At 33.2% G+C, this 20,995-nt stretch overlaps 3 protein-coding genes across 8 annotated transcripts; 1 reads left to right on the forward strand and 2 right to left on the reverse strand.

Moving 5' to 3' along the window:
• Positions 1-1,666: 1,666 nt before the first annotated feature.
• On the reverse strand, positions 1,667-2,953 carry LOC100811636 (60S ribosomal protein L23). Its single transcript, XM_003554252.4, has 4 exons — positions 2,834-2,953; positions 2,450-2,734; positions 2,303-2,344; positions 1,667-1,926 (listed from the first exon to the last, which is right to left on the reverse strand). The coding sequence occupies exons 1-4, from the start codon at positions 2,844-2,846 to the stop codon at positions 1,844-1,846; spliced, it is 423 nt and encodes a 140-aa protein (XP_003554300.1). The 5' UTR covers positions 2,847-2,953; the 3' UTR covers positions 1,667-1,843.
• A 1,898-nt stretch (positions 2,954-4,851) lies between these two features.
• On the reverse strand, positions 4,852-13,772 carry LOC100809678 (probable inactive histone-lysine N-methyltransferase SUVR2). Of its 6 annotated transcripts, none has more exons than XM_006604445.4 (12): positions 12,563-13,772; positions 11,788-11,906; positions 11,409-11,618; positions 11,277-11,309; positions 10,682-11,162; positions 9,921-10,072; positions 8,899-9,717; positions 8,478-8,740; positions 7,286-7,352; positions 7,117-7,167; positions 6,680-6,779; positions 4,852-5,176 (listed from the first exon to the last, which is right to left on the reverse strand). In XM_006604445.4, the coding sequence occupies exons 3-12, from the start codon at positions 11,589-11,591 to the stop codon at positions 5,151-5,153; spliced, it is 2,175 nt and encodes a 724-aa protein (XP_006604508.1). In that variant the 5' UTR covers positions 11,592-11,618; positions 11,788-11,906; positions 12,563-13,772; the 3' UTR covers positions 4,852-5,150. The 6 variants fall into 6 exon arrangements, 5 of the variants coding, with proteins under 5 accessions (XP_006604508.1, XP_006604507.1, XP_025983029.1 ...); XM_006604444.4 differs by having other exon boundaries at positions 12,121-13,772; XM_026127244.2 differs by having other exon boundaries at positions 11,981-13,772.
• A 2,621-nt stretch (positions 13,773-16,393) lies between these two features.
• On the forward strand, positions 16,394-18,586 carry LOC100810212 (plasmodesmata-located protein 1). Its single transcript, XM_003553460.5, has 2 exons — positions 16,394-17,474; positions 18,318-18,586. The coding sequence occupies exons 1-2, from the start codon at positions 16,733-16,735 to the stop codon at positions 18,449-18,451; spliced, it is 876 nt and encodes a 291-aa protein (XP_003553508.1). The 5' UTR covers positions 16,394-16,732; the 3' UTR covers positions 18,452-18,586.
• Positions 18,587-20,995: the final 2,409 nt, after the last annotated feature.

The following is a 20,995-nucleotide window of genomic DNA, read 5'->3' on the forward strand; positions in this document are numbered from 1 at the left end:
TTACATAGATATTAAAGGTAGCTAACATTTCTTTTGCTAGTGGTTTTTTAATAGTAAAGTTTTCTCGTATGGGCTAAGGCCCTCTTATTTACAAAAACCAAAGTGTAAAACTAAATTGCAATAAATTCTCACTAATAAAGACTAAAACCAAGTAGGGGGATATATCTTATGGTAAACAGTAAAGCGCACATAAAATTGAAAGATACGATAAAAAAAAATTAAAAATTATAAAAAAACACCAATGTATCGTAACAAAGTGAAATTATAAATAAGATAAAGTATGTTGATGAATTTCTCTAGTATGTTGTTTTCTTTCCCAATTTCACCGTCAAAAGTCACTCCTCGAAAGTTTTTTAGTTATCATATTCGCACACCTATGACGTAAGTTTATGGTCTTTTACAACCAAGGCCTCTCTTTTTATATCAGTTTATGATATTCAACTTCACAAAAAAAAAACAAAATATGATAATAACAATAACAATATCGACAACAATAATAATTACTTATTTGAATGAATTTATTCTAAAACACTTTTAAGAGAAAAAAAATTAAATGAAGATAAGCTAAATAAAATAATTTATAAAAACTCTCAGATTTTTAAAAGATTTTTAACTTATGCAAAAATTCATTTTAAGACTCATTTTAAGTTATAAAAAACTCATTTTAACAACAACAATAACACTAACATCTCGAACTCATTACCCTTAATAAACAACTATCACTTCCAACAAACAGTTCTAATCCAGAAGCTTACAATGTGCAGAACTGCAGATACATACACAATATTAACATTGTTGCAAACCCCTAATTAAAGCCCGAGTTATGGAGCTATCACATCAATTTCTTTCTACACTTATACCATGTTAACAATTTTTACCATTGAAACTTGTAAGATGTTCCTATTCACTTTGATAATGTTCGACAAGTAGTCTAACAAGATTTTCTTTTGCACGGTATTTGTTCAGAAGCCCAAGGAAAGGCACTTTTCTTCAACGACCATAGTTGATAATAATCCCGCGCTCTTTTTTCCTTTTACTTTGTGACTAAGGTGGGGGGATTCATTTGAGGAACAATGTTAACAACTTAGTAACGCTCGCTCTAAAATTTATTTAAATATAAAATTGGGTGGTTGTATAATTTTAATGAACTTCCCCAATGATTTTATTGTTTTTAAAGACGGGTGTTAAAAAAGAATGTGTTCGAATGTGTTGTAGTACTTCCTGTTCATTTGAATATTTGATGTGAAAACAAGGATTAAATCACCTTGAACAACATATTCAATAGAATAAGCCTAAGCTAGAAATTATATTGAATAGAACAAGAAATCAATTAGCCAAAAAAAACACATAAATTCAAAGTTATCGCACCTATTTTGTCAGCAAAACACCAACCATACTAGCAAGCAAATTATCCACAGCCAAACCATGACAAATTTGACATTCTCTGGTTGCTAAATAACACCAACCCAAGGATTCGGTAGGTTCAAAATTATATATGTTTAAACTTTTTGCTAAGAACAGTGAACCCTATGCCAACCCAGTCAACCCTGGTACATCATTTTGCAAAGCAAAACAAGGTACCCCCTCAACATCATTCAAAATGCCAATAAAACCCATGCACTCACAATAAGTAAAGCGGATTAAACAAGAAACTAAATCACAAGAATAACCAAGAAAACACCTCTTGTAACTATCAATTAATCTCATCAAAACACTTCTCCCTGAGAAGTCAAGCAAAGACAAACTATATGTGCCAAATGCCAATATCGTCTGCAATTCAACCTAAAACAATATCTGAAACAACTTCAAGAAGCTGAAACATTACAAAAACTAAAATCCTAGCTTAAACAATAGCATTGGCAGCACTTGCAATCCTGGGCCACAGATCAGCACACTCCTTCCCAATTGGACCAGTGATAGCAGAACCTACAATTTGAAGTCACACCCAATCAAACACCACACATACCATTTAACACAAGAAACAAGACCAACAAGTAAGATCACACTCTGATCTCACACAAACTCCAAAAGCAAGGCATGTTTGAATCAACTTCTATGTAAGTTAAAAAGATAGCAAAGAAATTGAGATTCTTGTATTTTCATTTATCTTCTCAAGTTTAAAGCGCATTTCAGCTTATGAAAAACGCCAATGCATTTAGTTTCTTATTTTCTTATCATGCAAGAGTTTATCTAAACAGAGCCTAACTAAAACACTTCAAACACAAAACCCTAAACAAACTAAACTACAAAATTCTAATTGCAATTATAGAAACCAAAAACACAAACAAGAGGCATTCCATACCTTTCATTTCACCCTTGGGATTCACGATAACACCAGCATTATCTGGCAAAACAAAAACCACCGAGTCAATAACAATTAGAAAACACACAAAAATATAATAAAAGAAGAAATCAATAATAAGGAAAGAGAAGAGAAAGAGTGAAAAACCTTCGAAGTACATGTAAACACCGTCCTTTCGGCGCCAAGGCTTGCGCTGGCGGACGATGACGGCGGGCAGCACCTTCTTACGGAGATCGGGCTTTCCCTTCTTGACGGTGGCCATAACCATGTCTCCGACGCAAGCTGACGGCAACCGGTTCAGCCTACCCTTGATCCCCTTCACTGATATGATGTAGAGGTTCTTCGCGCCGGTGTTGTCGGCGCAGTTCACCGTCGCCGCCACCGGCAGACCCAGCGACATGCGGAACTTGTTTCCCGCCGATCCTCCGCGACCTGATGAATCATCAAAGCTTAGTTAATTAATTATTAATGATGATTGATAATCGACTTTACAATTACAGGGAATTGAAACATGGAGTGATGAAAACGAACCTCGCTTCGACATTGTTGCTACTCGGTGGAACTACACAAACCCTAGGTTGAGTTCTTTTGATGTATATATACATGCTCGATGCAACTCAGACTAGGGTTTAATCTCCGTAGGCCTGGGCTTCGCTCTTAGACAGGCCCATTACTACCCCGGGCCACTTTCAATGTTTCAAAAATTATACACGCACAAGTGATACAAAAATTCTAGACCAAAAAATAAGGGAAGTTAAAGAAAAAATATATTTATTAATTTTATTTTTTGAAAATAGTTTTCATTTTGCATGTTTTAAAAAAAAAAATTCTATGACCTCAAAAAAAGCATGTTTATTTTAATATATTATTTCCTATTTTCTGGAAAATGAAAACAATGAGAATTAGATTAGTGTATCTATTTCAATAATTAATAAATTCATGATATAATTTTTATATGAATTTTAAAAAATTATAAAAATATATTCATTTTTTTATTAATGAATCATTTATGAATAAAATTTTATTTTATAAACAAAATAAAGATGTAATGTTTATTTATAAAAATGTTAAACTGTTCCAATGTTTCCTATAGTTGTTTCCAAGTTTTAATTCCTATATGAGAAAATTGTAAGCTTTAGTACCTGTCACGTATAAAAGCTAAGTTTTGGTTCCCCGTTGCAAACATGAGAGAAAGAAATAGTAGTGTAAACCCGCCATAAAAATGAAACAAAAGATGTAATGTAATTTTATTTGTTAGATATGCCTATTAAAAGTAAACAACCAATGAATAAATTCCATTAACGAATTTGATTACATAGAACCAAATTATTTAGTCTTTGTCATCTACTCATCTTAAATACTAAATGGCAGGTCTATTCTTTCTAGCATCTCTTTAAGGAAAATATGCAGATTGGTGAGAACCAAGAGGAGGATGAGAAAAATGTTTTGTCTCTACGATGGTCTTCACTTAAGGTCGTGATGATCTTATATGTAGTTGGTATCTTTTAACTGCTTGGGCATCCACTGTGCCGATTTCAACCCTAAAATTCTCCAACAATAGCAATTGAATGCTTGTGAGTTGTGCCTAAAGTCTTGGAAATGCTCTTGCCAAAGGGACCCTACGGATTCTCCTCAATGCCACTAATACGGAGCAATTGTGAACCATCACCAGTGGATGATAATTGATACAAAAAGCGGATTCAATCATGAAATGTCAATTGTGGCAGAGTTTAAAGGTATAGTGCATCATTTTCGTGTATACTCCCTCTCATATATCAATTGTCCTCGTGATTCTTCTTGATTCAACTTGAATTTGGTTGTGAAAACGCATGATGCAATCGAGTTTAAAAAAGAGGGAGGCAACAAAAATTTCTTTTTAGCTAGTATTGTAATATTGTCATTCACAAGTTATAGAATTTCATTTTTATTTGTTACCCTTTTGGAATTAGACTTCTGAAATCTTTCTATATTCCGGAAACTGCTGGAAATAAATTTTCAAAAGTCTATTTATATATTTCAAAATTAAATTTTCGTTACACATTTCGAAATTAAACTTTTGTAAGTTTATTTGTTACATATTTTAGAATTAAACTATTAGAATCTATAATTAAAATAGACTTCCAAAATCTGGAAATTTATTGCCAGAATAAATACAAATAGACTTTTGGAAATAAAAATTGAAAAATAAAATGAGGTATGAATAGCAAAAATAAGATTGCTAGAGGGAATAGCCTTAATTTAATGACTGTTGCGTGTTAAAGGAATAATAAACTTGGTAGCATGGTTTTTTCCAACGATAACAATTCACAAAGGTCCATGCTTTTGTTTTTATTTTTTACCCACCATCACAGACCTCCATGCTTTTAATTTTTGGCTTTGGGAACTACGGTCAGCATTGTGTTTGCCAACTTTGGTCCATTTGTTTACCAAGAAGGCACCGGTTATTTTGCTCTCAAAACGTAGCAATAGCAAAATCAAACTTTTCCACTTTTTTTATCTTTCAACCAAAAAATAGAGAAAAATAAAATAAAATTAAAGAGAACGAGAAGTTTTTCTAAACCATTAATCTGGCATGCATTCAGCACAACATAAAACCCAGAGGCAGAATCATACATTGGCATTTGACAGAACTATTCGGGGTTATTAACACCTAGAGGTTATTTTCTTATTCTGTCCCATGACTGCCTTGTAGTTTTTAGAAGGCTGTCAATAGTAACTTGTATCCAACCTCCAAGCAAAATAATGAAAACTAAAATACAAAAAGAGACCAATTCAGTAGGTTGAAACTTGTTACTACTGATCGATGGCATGCATCAGACCAAAAAATCTGTTTACCAGAGAATGGCCATCATGAACTTGACGATCTCATGGATCCTGCAATAGAAAGAGTAAATGAATTAGTAACATCATAACAACAATTTAAGTCAAAAACAATATAAATGAAGCATATACACTACTTGATAAGGATGAAGAAAGAATGAGCAAACTTCCAAATTAGTCCCGAAATTTGCAAGAGTCAATCACACCACACAGTAAACCTCCTATCTATTTTCCACACATGCACATAAAAGCAGACATGGAAGCATCCACACACACATATACAAGACAAACTAACAAAATATGTAGTAGATATGTCACAAGTCAAATTTGTAGTCATGTTTTGTATACGTAGAGCACTAAGATCAGTGACAGACATGCCATTTAAACAGAGTAGGCCACTTTACTAACTAATGAGTGTGTTGCAACTTGCAACAACACTGAACCGAGCTCAAACATCAACTGTTCAGCTTGGTCCAAAGGTCAAATTTATTCTGAAAGTCTGAATTCTCACCATCACTCAACCAGGCCAATAATTGTAAGGGTCCTGATGTAAAACTCTTCCAAAAAAGGAAATAGGGCAAAACCACCTCATAATCAACATTATGGTTATTATATATACATTGTCACTTACAATAAATTACCTGTAATGCCAAGTGCCACCAATACTTTCTGAAATCAAACTAAAGTCTATGATGCCCAGAGGCCCTAGACTCATCAATCCACAGTTACTGAAATATAACTCACCCCTTTCTAGCCCACAAGATAGATACTTTTGTATATTAGGCAAATTGGAATGTAATTAAGATGCACAGAATACAGCACCAATGTAACTCTGAGCACTTCAGTATAAGCATAGGACTGTGAGTTTGTGACAAACAGTGATAGAATATAGAACATAGCAAGAAGGAAGCATCCAGCAAGCAAAGCACAAACATGATCATGAGTCTTCAATTTTTATGAGCATCATTTAATGCTAGGGCAGTTTGGCATTAGGCCAAATCAGCCATATGATCAAATAACCCCCAAATGAGTATATGCTAGGCACAAACTCAAAACCAAAAGAATTTTTAAAACAAAGCAAGAAAAATTAAGTGAAAAATATCAACTTCAGTATGACCAGAGCCTTTCAAACTATCAATCATGCATAATGATGAGTAGGTTATGAACCATAAAGCATAATGTTAATGACAATCAAAGATCACCTTCAATTGACTATTACAACTTCCAGGTGATCTGTTTGTAATAATTCATTTTTTACAAACTTTTGTTATGGTTACATATTAAACGACACCACTGATCAGGTATTGATGTGCTGAAAAAAGAATAGCATCCATCAAATGGAAACACTGGCCAACTCAGGAAGGGATGCCGTTTATTTCATAACTATTAGAGAGTGAAAACTGAAATACACAATTCAAAACAAATTATGAAACAAAGTAAAGAAGGCACAGTGTAGGGGTTGAATCATCCAAAAAAGAAATAACAGGTCATATTTTTTTTATGTTGAAAATGAAACAAATTTATTTAAATAACACATTAATGGAAGATTGAACTTACTATTTAATCGCTTAATATTCCTACAGAATTTACTGCTACATCTGCACTGGAACAGCTCAATTGGCTGATCATCATGTTCATCAAAGTTGATGCCATAATCCTGCAGAAACACTATGCTCATAAGTTTTTCTAGAGAAATAAATTCCACACTAATTACACAATTTGAAGAAAGCGAAATACATAAAAATAAGAACCTATGATGTTTGGTGACAAATGGTCTGCCAACCTAACTACCCAGTATACATAGTGGCATTTACTAAATTAGTAGCAAGTAACAAATAAAACCATGTCTTAAACAAGATTTACTCAAATTATCTCAACCTCTGTGGCTAATATACCCAACTTGATAAGAAAGACCAATTAATATGAACCATTAAAAAACTGCAACAATCAATGCAATATATTCACCAAACATATCACAAACCAAACTCACACACCCAAGTGAGCTCTTCCTGTGCTGCTACTTTTCTGGATGTGAAGAAGGCAAACTGCACAGTAGAACACAATAAAAACATCAGTAAGCAATGATAGTAGTCTGTCTCACCAAATACCAACAAAGGTAATTAAAAAGTGGAAATGGAATTAGTGGATTTGCTGACTTCTCACATGATAGTAGTGATGAGTTGGGCCCTCAACTTCAACTGGGATCTCAACCAAGTTTGCATCCAAACATCTGCCAAAATGAAGCAGAAATATAAAAAATCTTCTGATTTAAAATAGCCAGAGCCTGATAATGAGTCCAGTGTCTGCATAGTCACTCTTTCATGGATGTTTATAGTTAACATACCATAAACAGCAGATGGAAGGAACCTCAGTCTGCTCAAATGCAGCCATTAATTTTTAATCTATACATAACAAAAGTGAACCACTTCCATCCTAGCTTTATCTTTAAGTGCCTCATCTTTAAGTACTTTTTCTCTACGCAATTCAATAACATAAGCATATAACAATTACATTTTCCTTTTCTCTCAGGATAATTAGAAGCTCACTTGTCAAAAAGTAAAATCAACAGGAAAATGGTCTACACTAGAACAATAATTCTCTTGATTTCTTCCACAATAAAATTATTTAATATATATCAAAATTGAAGGCATTTTCCCTAGAATACCCCCCCCCCCCCCCAAAAAACCCCTTTTCACATATCTTGTTTTAATTGAATCATTTCATGTTTATATTTTGTCTTCTTACATAAGGCATGTGTTTTTTCTATGCTGCACCTGATTTCGAATCACAACCAGACAAATGAATTTTTTTTGTCTTCTTCAATCATCTACTCTTTCCCACCATATCATAAAACACACAAAAGCAAAGTATGTGAATGACAAAATAGTTGTAAAAACTGTACTGATGAACCCAATGATTTTATTATTTTCACTATTTTATATACAATTTTTTAAAAACAAAAACAAAATGAAAACAATATGGCATTTTCATAATAAAAAGTGAAAATTAAAAATGAAAACATTAAATATTTTCGTTAACCAAACACACTCTAAAAAAATTCTTTGATCACAAAATCAATTCTATTCACTGCAGAATTGATTTTAACAAACTAAAGTCTAAAACAAGCCATTACAATCACTGTAAAAACCAAGTCACCAGAGGCAAACAGCTGTTCGTATCAAACCAAGCTACAAATTACTAATATTAATTTCAATAAACCTCGCATTAAGAAATCATTAATAAAAGCTAAAATAATTATTTTAAACATACAATATTAAAAGAACAAAAGTCTCTACGAATAAAACTTCTATAAATTACTACAAGACACCTGGTGAAACATGAGAAATTCCAATACCTGTGATTAATAAATCTAGCAGCATTTCCATATGATGCAGCATATAAGCAAAGAGCTTCTCTATCCTTCACAGTTCCTGAACCCCAATCTGCATCCAATAAAATTGGGTATGTATATTTCCCATTTTTGGGATATTTCAGGTTCCTCTCGTGCAACTCTTTGAGGGTCAAAATTTCCCCAACAAACTCACATACAAATGCGCCTTTTGGAAGATCTTCTAAGGTACGAAGACCCCACCCTTTTCCATCTGAAGTCAAAAACACCTGGGCAGTAGATTATGGGGAAAGCATATCTAAATAAACTTCTATCAAGCAAAAAATGCATTTGAGAACATAAACAATGTAATATTGTGACCCCATTTATTTCAACATCGAAGAAAATACATTTCTTTACTAGTGGCAAAGAATACTTAAACAATCACCTGCAACTTGCAAGTTATCCCACGCTGGACAACCCGATTGCCACAATGTTTCCCACAGCCACATTTGCTCCAGCACTCTTTAATAAACTTCCTCTTTAAGTGTCCTTTACATGGTTCTAAACAATCATCATTCTTTGATCTTTCAAGGGGACATGCTTTGCAATAGAAATAATTTTGAGGATCATGGCTGAGGGCAATACACTCGTCCAAGAACTCTTCCTTTAGTAGGCCTTTTGCAGTGTAAGCAAATTCACCCCCAGTTTTATTTGTACAAGAACATGGATTAGATGACAATACACAATTGCCCATACAAGTTGAACAACAATCCTCATTCCCAATACGAGATAGAGAAATATTAACATAAGCATCTCGGAACACAAGGTTTCGGGGTATGTAGTGAAAGAGTGGTGGGAAATCATTAGTGGTGTTATTCACCCATGAAATTTTCACTCTTTCTTCTCCCTTTGTTAGGTCATTAACATCATGAACTGCCCTTACATCATCAGTTGTAAGCTGATGTTTTTGAACAACCACTAAAGTACATGAATTTGGGGATATAGGATCCTCCAGCTCCTTTCCACCATCACTTTGTAAGAAACCATTCATTGCGACCTTCTTGGGAGCCAGTACAGCATCATCCGGATCACTCGGGCTGGGTATAGAACTAGGAACTTGAAGTTCAGCCACGGCCGAAGAAGACTTAACACTGATTGACCCATTTGCAATGACTGAATCTTTATTTCCTCTGACAATTGATGAGTCATTGGTCTCAGATTCCTTTGAAACATCATCAGTTTGTGTTATCTTTACAGATTGTTCCTGTGAGTTATTACTTGAATCAGTAGCAAATTCCAACATGCAGTCACACGTATCTCTCAACAATTTCAGGACAGAAATAAGGGTCAGAGTAGTCCTATATGATTGATCACATTTATCCTCCATTATTTTTACAATTTAATCATGAGAAAGCAAATGAAAATTCACTTCCCAAGAACTGAGCTGCAGCTCAGAGAAATTTTTACCTCTCCCATAGATGACAAAGCTACATATACATTAGAAGTTGCTTCTTCATTTGAGGAAGGAAAAACATCTTCATGTTCAACGTCTTCATCTCTGCATTGTGATACAACAGTGTCATGGACATCTTGCTTTTCAACTGCACCCATTGGAGAGTCTAAAATAAATCAAAATAGAACTCATCAATGGAGTTTAATGTGGGGTTAGAAACAGAATAACAAAAACAATAAAATGGCACAGAAGTAACATTTCTTTGGCTCAAGTCTAAAATACAAGGGCATTTCTGAATCTCTGATTCCAGGAACCAGGGATCTTCCACATAAAGAAGCAACAGCAAACAGAGATGATCATATATTTTCAGGGAAAGCAAAAGTTATACTGTTACTACTGTATGCAATTACAGACTTGTTGTGTGTGCAAAATGGAAGCACATGGTAGGCTCTGGTGAAATGTCATCCTTTCTCCAGGGAGGGAAAATTAATCAGGTTCTATTCAACTAAAATTATTTCTCAGCTCAGCCAAAATTGTGCATTAAATTCTTTTCTTCTTTTGAGGTATGTTGGAATTAAAGACTTTTCCTATATATTCCGAAGAATAACCCACCTACTCCGCAGCATTATACTACCAACAAAATACAGTACTCATCATTGAATTCAATAAAAGTGGACCATGAAAGTAAAAGTCAACACCAAGATGCCACAACAACAACAACAAAAAATGGACAGAAAGAAAGAAGCTTCTCAACAAGGCATAGTGAGTTGAATACCAGGAGGAATCACTGCAAGGGGAATCTCATAATCTGGTATATCATCAACAGGCTCATCCTTGGGTTTGATCAAAATAAATGGATGAGGCATTTTGTTATTTGCCAACAGAGCAGCTCGGCCTTCAACTGTTGACTCTTTAAGTGGTTCAGAAAGGGACCTTCTCCTTCTGGGAGTAACTTGAGGTGATATAGGTTTCTTTCCCTTGTCGACAACAGCATCTTGTGGGGGAACATGATGAGCACCAATCCTTGCATTTCCATCAGATAATGCAGCCAGGCTTTGAGGCTGCAGTCTGGAACTACTCTCAGGCACTGTCCCGTCTTCTAATTTAGGCATTTTCAATGGAAATGCAGCTGAGCTGGGGCCACTGCTAGTCAGAGGGCGCAAAGATTGACCCTCTTGGCCTCTCAAACGCAACCTCTTCAAAGGCCGCACAGGTTCCTCATGCGTATGAGCTTCTACATCGTCCACTACTCCGTCCTGAATGTTTGAAAAGCCAGAACACATTTCAGCAGTCATAGGCTAATGAGCCAGTAAAAAAAGGCAGACAAACTCAGCAACATAGAATAACAAATGTTAGTTTGGTTCATCAACCTTGTTTTTAATATTCTGGTCTGGCTCGTTCACCTGTTAAACAATACCAGGAAATTGATCAGAGTCTTTTAAATAATGGATAAAATAAACCAGAATGTGGATACTGGATAAGCAGATGGATCCGAAATACACCTTATTTTCTTCCTCCTCAAATATAGCATCAGCCAGAGCCCTATAACTCTCTTCTTCAATGAGTGCCCAGTTCTTATCATACAATTTAAGCAGTTTCTTCAACACTGGTTTAACTTTTGATTCATGAATCCCGAGATTCGACATTGCCATAAAGGCCGCTACCACTCTTGGATTGGGCGCCATTTAAGATCAGCCAACAGTAACTTTCCCCTACAGGGTCCCAAGTGCAAAACAATTAAATTTCAATGATATGAAAAAATACAAAATAATAATGATTAAGCTACAGTTCTCAACAATGTTTAGGTAATTAACTTGTAAAAAAACAAGGTATAGAAATGGAGAAGATCTAAGCGGCGGAAACTTAATTAACAATCCATACCTGTAGGTGACCGAGAAAAGCCGAAATTAACGGTCAAAGGAAGTGAGACCGAAAGTCAAAGCGAGAAATGGAACACACACACACACGACACATTGCATGGAGAAACAGAAACCTTAAACCTGCGAGAAACAAGAAAAACGTGGTCAGAAATGTTGAGGAGGAGGAGAAGAGCTTCGCACGTATGTAAGGTAACCTGCATTTTTGAACGGTGAAATTTGATTTTTTGATTGTGGGTGTGGGAGGGAAGGAGTTTTGGGGGTGAATGCGAGAATAGGGCAGAATTAAGAGTGTTAAAAGAAAGAAAAGCGTGAGAGTAACGTGGTTTCGCTTTACCTGCGATTTTACATGCACTTGGAGTGATTGCTGGTTTTGGATGGCTAGGTTTTACAGGAAGCGCGTTCTGCTCACGCTTTCTTCACGTTGTTTTTATAGGAATAAATAATCAAATTCGTCCCACAAAGTGTAATTTCCTCCCTCAAAGGTGTAATAATTTGTTGACATATGTGATCAGAGATATTTTTATCCCTCAATATGTAAATATGCCAACCGAATATTAGTGTTGCTGTTATTTTTATCCATAAAATCTAATGTTTCTATTGACGTGACAACTCAAATTGTCTTGAGAAAAAAGCATCACATGAGATGCTGACTCAACAGATCAATTTGTCATCAAATTTTTATGAATAATTTATCATTTTGAAGTCACAAATCAAATTCAAGTAAAAATTTTTAATTTTAGCACATTAAGTTGATTATACTGTTTTCTTCAACTTACCGTCTTCTTCAAACAAAAATTATCGTTAACACCATTGTCCGTCATCGTTGAAGACGAATTTCTGTGATGGCATTTCATTTTTATTTTTTTTTTCCTCGCCATTTTCATTCTCTTTGATGTTTGTCTCCCTCTAACGTTAGTTTTTCTTCCACTGTCACACTGCCCCCAAGCCCACCACTATCATCCCTTTTTCCCTTTTCTTCACCAACAACAAGAGCATAAACACAGACAAACAAAAACATAAAACACCTAGAAACACAACATAAAATGCACCGTTTACTCATATATAGAGTTACAAATTACAAATCCAGGATTAAGGAGAATAAGAGAACCCAGATCTAATGCAATTCAACATAAAAATCTAAAAAAAACAAATACTCTTATCTGTTGCAACAATGACGTTTTGTAGATCGCCGCACCAGAGCTCCACCGCCGTTGGAGTCATAAATCCAAACTCAATCACGTTTCTCGCCAATCTTAGATCTATGAAAAAAAAAACTAGCTCTAGAATTGCGCAAGCACCAGCAAACCCAAAACCCGACGAAGGCTCCGGGGCCAAAAGCAACATGTTACAGTTCTACACCGATGATGCCTTCGACCTCAAGATCTCGCCTCCAAATTGGTCTAGTGCTCCATAAAAATAGGGAATCGGAGCGAGTGCAAAAGAGCATGTGTGGAGGAACCTCACCGTCACCGTCATGCGCGCTTATGAAGCCCTGTAGGTAGGCATAATCCATGGGCTTCACCACCACGAGCTCGCCGATGAGGGTGTTGGAGAAAAAGTTGTCATTGTATTTGACGACAGTTATAAGGAATATGACGACAAGGAAGCTTGGGATAAGATGTTGGAGGTTTTTGAGAGATGGGATTCGTCCTTAGTGTATGTTGATGTCGGAGAATGAGGTTATGATGCCTTCAGGGTTACTATTTTTTAATCTGTAATTATGGTGGATTTACCATGGAAGACAAAGATATTTACCATGGAAGACAAAGATAATCTATAAATATTTTAAAAATGATAAATTGGTCTTATCGAACTAGCAACACATGTATCACTCCTTCCTCATGACAATTTAGTCCTCCATGCTCACCTTAACAAAAACGTTAGACTTCACGGACCAAAGTAACCACAAAACTAATTTGTTGAGATTTTTACACATTCAAAGATAACATAATAATTCTTCATCTTTCAAGAACTCATATGTTATCAAATTACACTTTTCAGTAATGAATTTGAGTATTTATTCTTTTTTATAGTGTGTTTGATACCTTGATAAAGATGAAAGAGAAATAAAGAGATTAAAAATGAGTAGGGTTTTGAAATATTGCCCAACTTTAAATTTTTATTTTACATGGATTCTTAACTATTCATCGTTATTATTATTTTAACTAATCTTAATTATGAATGGGTTTTGTAACAAAATTTCAAAAGCACCATATTTCAATAATTATGAAGGCATGAACTTTTTGTTTGCTTAGGACATCAAAGATATCAGACCATGAGAATTATCATGTTTAAAAAAATATTAACTTTTATTATTTTTTTTATGTTCATAATTTATCACTCTTTACATCTTGTAATCTGACCGAACAGAAAGAATTCTTCATGTTCACGTTGGCATTACTAAATTATAATATTGTATAAAAATTAATACTTATATAGACTAAATAAAAAAATTTGCATCCCCTCTAAATATGAGATCATGGGCGGTTGCCCACCTTGACCGTGCTTAGAGTATCACTTATGATTTTTATCTAGAGATATCAAAATGGGTTTGGGCTCGTGGGCCAGCCCGGTCCATTGCGGGTTAGAGGTCAGTCCAACACACTTAGTCTGTGGATTAGGTGAACTCAATCCATGGGTTGGTGGGCCAGCCCGTCAACCCATCAAATTTAATTAATATATTATTTATTTTATTATTATTATAAATGTATAATTGTTAAGAAATTAAATTTTTATTTTGTAGCTAGCAACCCAATTGACAATTCACGTTAGTAATAGAGCAAGTTCAAACAATAGCAAAGCTCAATTGAATTAGCAATTGTTAATTTGTTAATTGGATAAATAGTTTTAAAGATAGTGGTAATTTACATTTCTTTTTCCATAATTTTTAGTTTGTTCTTGGTGTGTCGTTTTATTTATTTGACTTATTAATGATATTGTTTATTTTTTTTGTCTTTGTAGATGAAATTAATGGTGATGTTGAGAAAGAATAAGAAGTTGTTTTGGATTTCACAGTACATGACTCTAATGTTTAATTTCAATAGTTTAGAAGTTTATTTTTGATGACATTTAAATTTCAATTATCTTAATGTTGAATGTTTATTTTGAAGACTTCAATCACTTTAATATTGAATGTTTGGATTTGATTTAGAAAAGTGGGTCAGTCCGCGTAACCCACTAACCTGTGGTGGGCCGGGCCGGACTGACATTTTGTTAGCCCACACAAAAGTGGACTGAGTTGGGCTAGCCCACTTTTAGTTCAACCCGTTGCGAGCCAGTCCACGTGGGTCAGGCTGACCCGCTTTGACAGCTTTACTTTTATCTAATTATTTAAAAAATACTTTCTACAATTTTGAATTGCTAAAACAACAAAGTAAAATAATAAAAAAGGCAATGTCATGCCACCATTTTTTTTGGGTTAAAAATGATAAGAGTCCCTCAACTCATCAAATTGGAAACTAATTTCTTTTATAGTATGTGATTATTACTCGTATAAGAAAATTTGGCACACATAAGAAATCAAACATATACTATCCAATTAAATATATCGTTATCTCACCTCATGAATGCAGCAAAACCTTAATCACATTATCGTCTAACAAATGGTTAGTTATTCTCTCTGTATTGGCTTTTCAACTTATCCAAATAAATAAAGAAAAATTTTATTTTTTTTCTATTTATTCAAATACTAACACATACTAGCCCTTTATTTTTATCCTCCCAATTTTGTTCTTGTCCCTCTATAATAAATATTAATTTCTCGTGCAAGACAGCATTAGTTAACAGACAGTAATTCCAATAACGACGATACCGTGTCTAAAATTTCTTTTATCACCCAAAGCTGCTTACACTAGCGGGTCTCACGCGTTCAAAACCGTCCCGGGTTCCACCGGTACCACACCGCATTGTTTGTGCATCTAACGTTTTTTTATTTCTTTTAAAATTATTCCTGATAAATATGCGAATCCTATGACAATTAATTTTATTGTATTAAATTTATTAGAATAAATTTAATTATCATAAAATTTATTATATAAATTTATATGTACATTAAATATATATTAAAAATTAAAAAAATTAATTTATAAAATATTTTAAAAAAAATACGTACATATAAATTACCAATCCAAATCTATAGCCTTCACTTTAATAACATGACGCTTTAGTCAATGAATTTAATAAATTAATTATATTATAAAATAATTAATATTATTACATATAACATTAAAAATTTTAATATATATTTAATACATATATATTTACATAATAAATTTTATTTTAATATATTTAATACATCAAACTTAATTATTATAAAATTTATTATGTAGATTTATATATGTATTAAAAATATATAAGAAATTTTAATGTTATATATAACAATATTAATTATTTTATAACATAATTAATTTATTAACTTAATTAATTAGAATATTATATTAATAACCTAAAAGTCATAGTATCTGCATTATTAATTTGTAAATCATATTTTTAAAAAATAAAAAATATGTATAAATGATACGAATTATAGATGATAAATTTCTCATGAGTAATTTTGAAAAAATAAAAAAAAACCCTGAATGCACAATTTCCCTGTGCAAAGGAATGCCCGTACCACACATAGGCACACAGCAGCACGGCCCACGCCTCTGCTCTGACTGCAAAATTTATTCTTGTTTTATTTAACTTATTTACTTAGTAGGCTGGGCTAAAAAGTTAGCTTTGATGCCTCTGGTCAAAATAATCTCATAGACTCCCTTAACAGCAACAGAACAGAAGAACCACATCATCAAATCGCATTCCCCTTTAGACTCCAAACAATAATTTAACCTCACCTTCATTTCAAAACTCACACATCATACATTAATTCCTCTCTTTCCTAGTTAGTAAGTGACAACTGCTTGCATATAAAACAACAACCAACACACAAAAGCACACTAACCTCCCAGATGGGTATACTAAAAGTAAAACACCACATTCCCACGCTCCTCTTTCTCAGTATTTCATTTCCTCTGTTTCTTCTTACACCTACCTCCTCAGACAACACAAACTTGATCTACAAAGGTTGCGCCGACCAGAAACTCCAAGCCCAATACTCCCAGAACCTCAAACCGCTGTTGGACTCCCTAGTCTCGGCGTCGGCACAGAAGGGTTTCGCCGCGACTACCCAAAACGCGCTCACCGGCGCGTACCAATGCAGGGGAGACCTCTCCAACTCCGACTGCTACACCTGCGTGAGCAAGATTCCGGGGATGGTGAAGCGCCTCTGCGGCGGAGATGACGTGGCGGCGGCGCGGGTCCAGCTGAGCGGGTGCTACCTGCGGTACGAGGTGGTCGGGTTCAAGGTGGTCTCCGCGACGCAGCTGCTGTACAAGGTGTGCGGGGCCCGCAAGGTGGTCGACGGCGGGGGGTTCGAGGCGAGGAGGGACGCGGCGTTTGGGATGGCGGAGAACGGCGTGCAGAGCAGCGGAAATTTGTTCTACACGGGGAGCTACCAGAGTCTCTATGTGTTGGGACAGTGCGAGGGTAGTTTGGGAAATGAGGATTGTGGAGGTTGTATCAAGAGTGGTGCGGAACAGGCTAGGGATCAGTGTGGTGACTCTATCTCAGCGCAGGTTTATCTCCAGAGTTGTTTTCTTAGTTATAGCTTTTACCCCAATGGTGTTCCCACCGCCTCATCGTCTTCCTCAGGTGAGATTAATCATTTCAAGAATGAAAATCAACTCAATAATTTAACAATAGAAACACTACTGCCATATTTAAATAAGTATTCCGGTGTACAAAGATCGATAATGAATAATTTATTGATTTTGGCAAAACTTATATGGAAGTTCTTTTAAGATATGGCAAATCACCTTTTACCTTTTAGTTAGTTTTTTAAAAAATTTAATGTATTAAAATTTTATTTAATTTTTTGTAAATAAATTTTTTAATAATTTTTAGTGTTTTTTAAACGTTATTTAAAATATTAGTTTCTAGTTTTTTATATTTTTTTCATTTTTATCTTTAATATATTTATTTAATTGTTTAGTTATTATTTTTAAATAAATTATTTTTCTCTCATTTTAAACTTTCTAATTATTTCAACAATTTTTAATTTAACCAAACACTCATAATTTCATAAGTTAACTTTTCACGTTAGTTTTCTCAAACATAATCAATTTTAGTATCATTATATAATAAGAATTAGAGTTTTATTTTAATAATTTGTATTAAAATTCAATAGAATTTTTTATGATGTAAATTATGAAGGTGAAATTTCATTATTGATTGAAAATTAGTACTGAAAATACAAAGAGAAATGTATGAAAGTTTTGATAAAAATAAAATGCATTGTGTTGTGGATATGAAATGATTTAGTATTATATATTTTGGTGTGATTGATTTAAAATATTGGAGAAAAGTGACATAAGGGGGGATTGAATAAGTGGGGTTGTGAAAGGGATTTGCGGGATCTGGGTAGGTGGTAGTTTTTGTTTAGTTAGAAAAATTAATAAAAAGATTGAATATTTTGTGTGTTTGGTTTTTGGATAGGGGGAGGAGGGGGGCATCCACACACTGAGAGGACAGTGGCACTTGCGGTGGGAGGGGTGGCGGCTCTTGGATTCTTGATTGTTTGTTTGTTATTTCTCAAGTCGGTGTTGAAGAGAAGAGGTGGGAAGCGTTGATAAAGTTTTTTTTGGATTCCTAGATCATTGCTTTTTAACATCTTAGCTCAATATACCTTTGCCTTAATTTGTATAGTTCTCATCCAAAGGAATTGTCATTCTTATTCTTATGCTATGAAATGGATTGGGGAGAAAGTGAAGCCTGCTATAGATCTCTGTCCCCACTATATATGACTCTAGCAAAGAAACATTTTTTTTTTCTTTCAGAAATGCTAAGTTTTATTTGATAAAATTTATTGTTTCCAGTAAGGATAAACATTTTCTTTTGCATTTTTAATTTTAAAAATATATATGGAACAATACAAATTACTTAGATGAGGACAAAACAAAACTTAACTTCTTGTTGAATCGTGAGATAACTTTTTATTTAAGGTATAAAGTATTTGAAAGAAAGATACAAATATTCTTTTCTTTTTCTTATTTCTTAATATATGTTAGTTGTAACAATCGTATAATATCATGTGTTTCAAATTTACATTATGTAATTTAATCTTATCTGTATTTTGAATTCACATGAGTGTAATAATTTTATTATGTCATATATTGTAAATTATATTAAGATAATTAACATTAAACAATATATTTTTAAAAATTTATATTATTTTAGCTGTGTTTTCTATTATTAATCAAATAATGCACATGACAACATGTATTATTTTTAGATATGTCACTAAAAAGAATCGACTCACTATGCTTAGTCGATAAGAATTGAGAAAATTTTGTCCCCTTGTTGTTAACATAAAATTCATGCAAAAATAAAGAAATAGATAAAATTGATTCCTTGTATATTAACCTTCCAACCAAGGAACTTAACATGTAAAATGATATTTTTTTCGTATCTATATAGATAGATCTGTTTGTATTCTATCATTTATAGTTAAATTATATACAAATATTAGTATATAAAACATATATTAAAAAAGAAAAGTCAGAATAAAAAAACAAATATATTTATCTTATAAAATACGTAACAAACACAACTAAAGATGCACTTGAGTTGCTGGCAATTGCCTTGCATATCCTCTCTTCTACCTAGTCACGCGTCATATGTATCTCATGCTAGGCAAAACAAGAGAAAATTAAAGGTAAAAATCTTGCTACTCTTCCTTTATTATTCCGGATGTGTTTATTTACCACTCACATATTGTATTGTTTTTTATATTCATAGAAGGAAACATTGAAATGAGATTACATGATTTTGTTTAACTCATTAGTTATGATGTTCGGAATGAGAAAGAATAGGCACACGCTTATTTACTTTATTTTTCATAAAATCAACAATTTCGGTTTAACTTACAATTTTGCATAAGCTTATTTTTTTATATTCTATTCAATTAAATTATTTTTTATAATAGTTTAAATAAATATGTTAGATTTTAATATTCAGTTAGATCAAAATAAAATAAATAAAACGTATATAAAATTGAGAATTGAACCAAAATAATAATTTTTAAAAAAAATCTAAGGATGAAAACTGTAAAAGTAAGAGGAGTAAACTTGCGAATAAAAAAATGACAAATTTAATTTAACCTATTATTTTTAGATTACATATAAATTTAGGTTCACTAGCATACACATTTAAAAATATGTTTATTAATTATTGGATTAATTAAATTTAATATGTAGTTAGAGTTATTAAAGAAAATAAATTACTTTTTATTGAAGAAAATGAAGTCAATTTTTAAATAACGTATCCCTTCTCTAAATGAATAAGTTAAACTTTTAATCTTAAAATTGAAAATTATAGCCAAACCTCATAAAAATTGACTTGACACAGTTAATTTACATCTTAAATAATGTGGGAGTTTCATAACCTATTAACAGAAAATGGCGATAGGGTAAACACAAATGTTTGAAAGGAAGTTAAGGTATGCATATAATTATGCATTGTGCTAGCTATAATAAGTTACTTTTATAGTCCTTTTGAAACTGAAATAAATACAGAAATTTATAATAGTAAAGCTTAAAGACTTCCACAGCAGCATTTCTCATTGGATGTCTCATTGCGTCGTTCTCTGTAAGCTGTATATAGACTATATAGAATGTTACAGAAGTGCAATATTTTTTCTTAGTTATTAAGAAATCAGAAGTGCTCTTAAAAGGTGGAACCAGACTACATATTGGACCATTAGACCATTGTGCTTTTTTATGCACTTAATAAAAAAAGTGATAAAAACATTAGACATAAAAGTGGGAAAAAGGTAGAAAGGTGAAAAAAAAATCCAAATCAGCATTATTAAAGACGAGATGTCCACTAGAAACTAGCGATGCCATTCTTTATTTATGTTTATGTCAGACTTCCTAAAATAAGCACAGGAATTTAAAATGAAAGAAGGTTAGGAAAAAATATCTACCAGCCACCCACAAATAAAATTAGCAAATGATAATGGAAACGGACCTGACTTTCCTGCTTTTCTGCTGTTTCTGTGTTATCTCCTTGAAAATCACACAATTTCAAAATTAAATCATAAAATTAAATATTAACACAATTAAGACAGAAAAAAAAACAAGCAGAAAAGCCTATTTCAATGAAAACGTGGCTAA

The sequence above is a fragment of the Glycine max genome, chromosome 19, assembly GCF_000004515.6.
Source record: "Glycine max cultivar Williams 82 chromosome 19, Glycine_max_v4.0, whole genome shotgun sequence".
NCBI classification, from domain to species: Eukaryota; Viridiplantae; Streptophyta; class Magnoliopsida; order Fabales; family Fabaceae; genus Glycine; species Glycine max.

Excerpts from the sequence above, each read along its gene's own strand:
- LOC100811636 (XM_003554252.4), bottom strand. Across the intron at positions 2,345-2,449 it reads TGTTTACATGTACTTCGAAG|ATAATGCTGGTGTTATCGTG; the intron begins GTTTTTCACTCT and ends TTGTTTTGCCAG. Across the intron at positions 1,927-2,302 it reads TCCCAAGGGTGAAATGAAAG|GTTCTGCTATCACTGGTCCA; the intron begins GTATGGAATGCC and ends TTCAAATTGTAG.
- LOC100809678 (XM_006604445.4), bottom strand. The coding sequence starts at position 11,591 with ATGGCGCCCAATCCAAGAGTGGTAGCGGCCTTTATGGCAATGTCGAAT. Across the intron at positions 9,718-9,920 it reads CTTTGTCATCTATGGGAGAG|GAACAATCTGTAAAGATAAC; the intron begins GTAAAAATTTCT and ends AATAACTCACAG. Across the intron at positions 6,780-7,116 it reads CACAGGAAGAGCTCACTTGG|GATTATGGCATCAACTTTGA; the intron begins GTGTGTGAGTTT and ends GTGTTTCTGCAG.
- LOC100810212 (XM_003553460.5), top strand. The coding sequence starts at position 16,733 with ATGGGTATACTAAAAGTAAAACACCACATTCCCACGCTCCTCTTTCTC. Across the intron at positions 17,475-18,317 it reads CGCCTCATCGTCTTCCTCAG|GGGGAGGAGGGGGGCATCCA; the intron begins GTGAGATTAATC and ends GTTTTTGGATAG.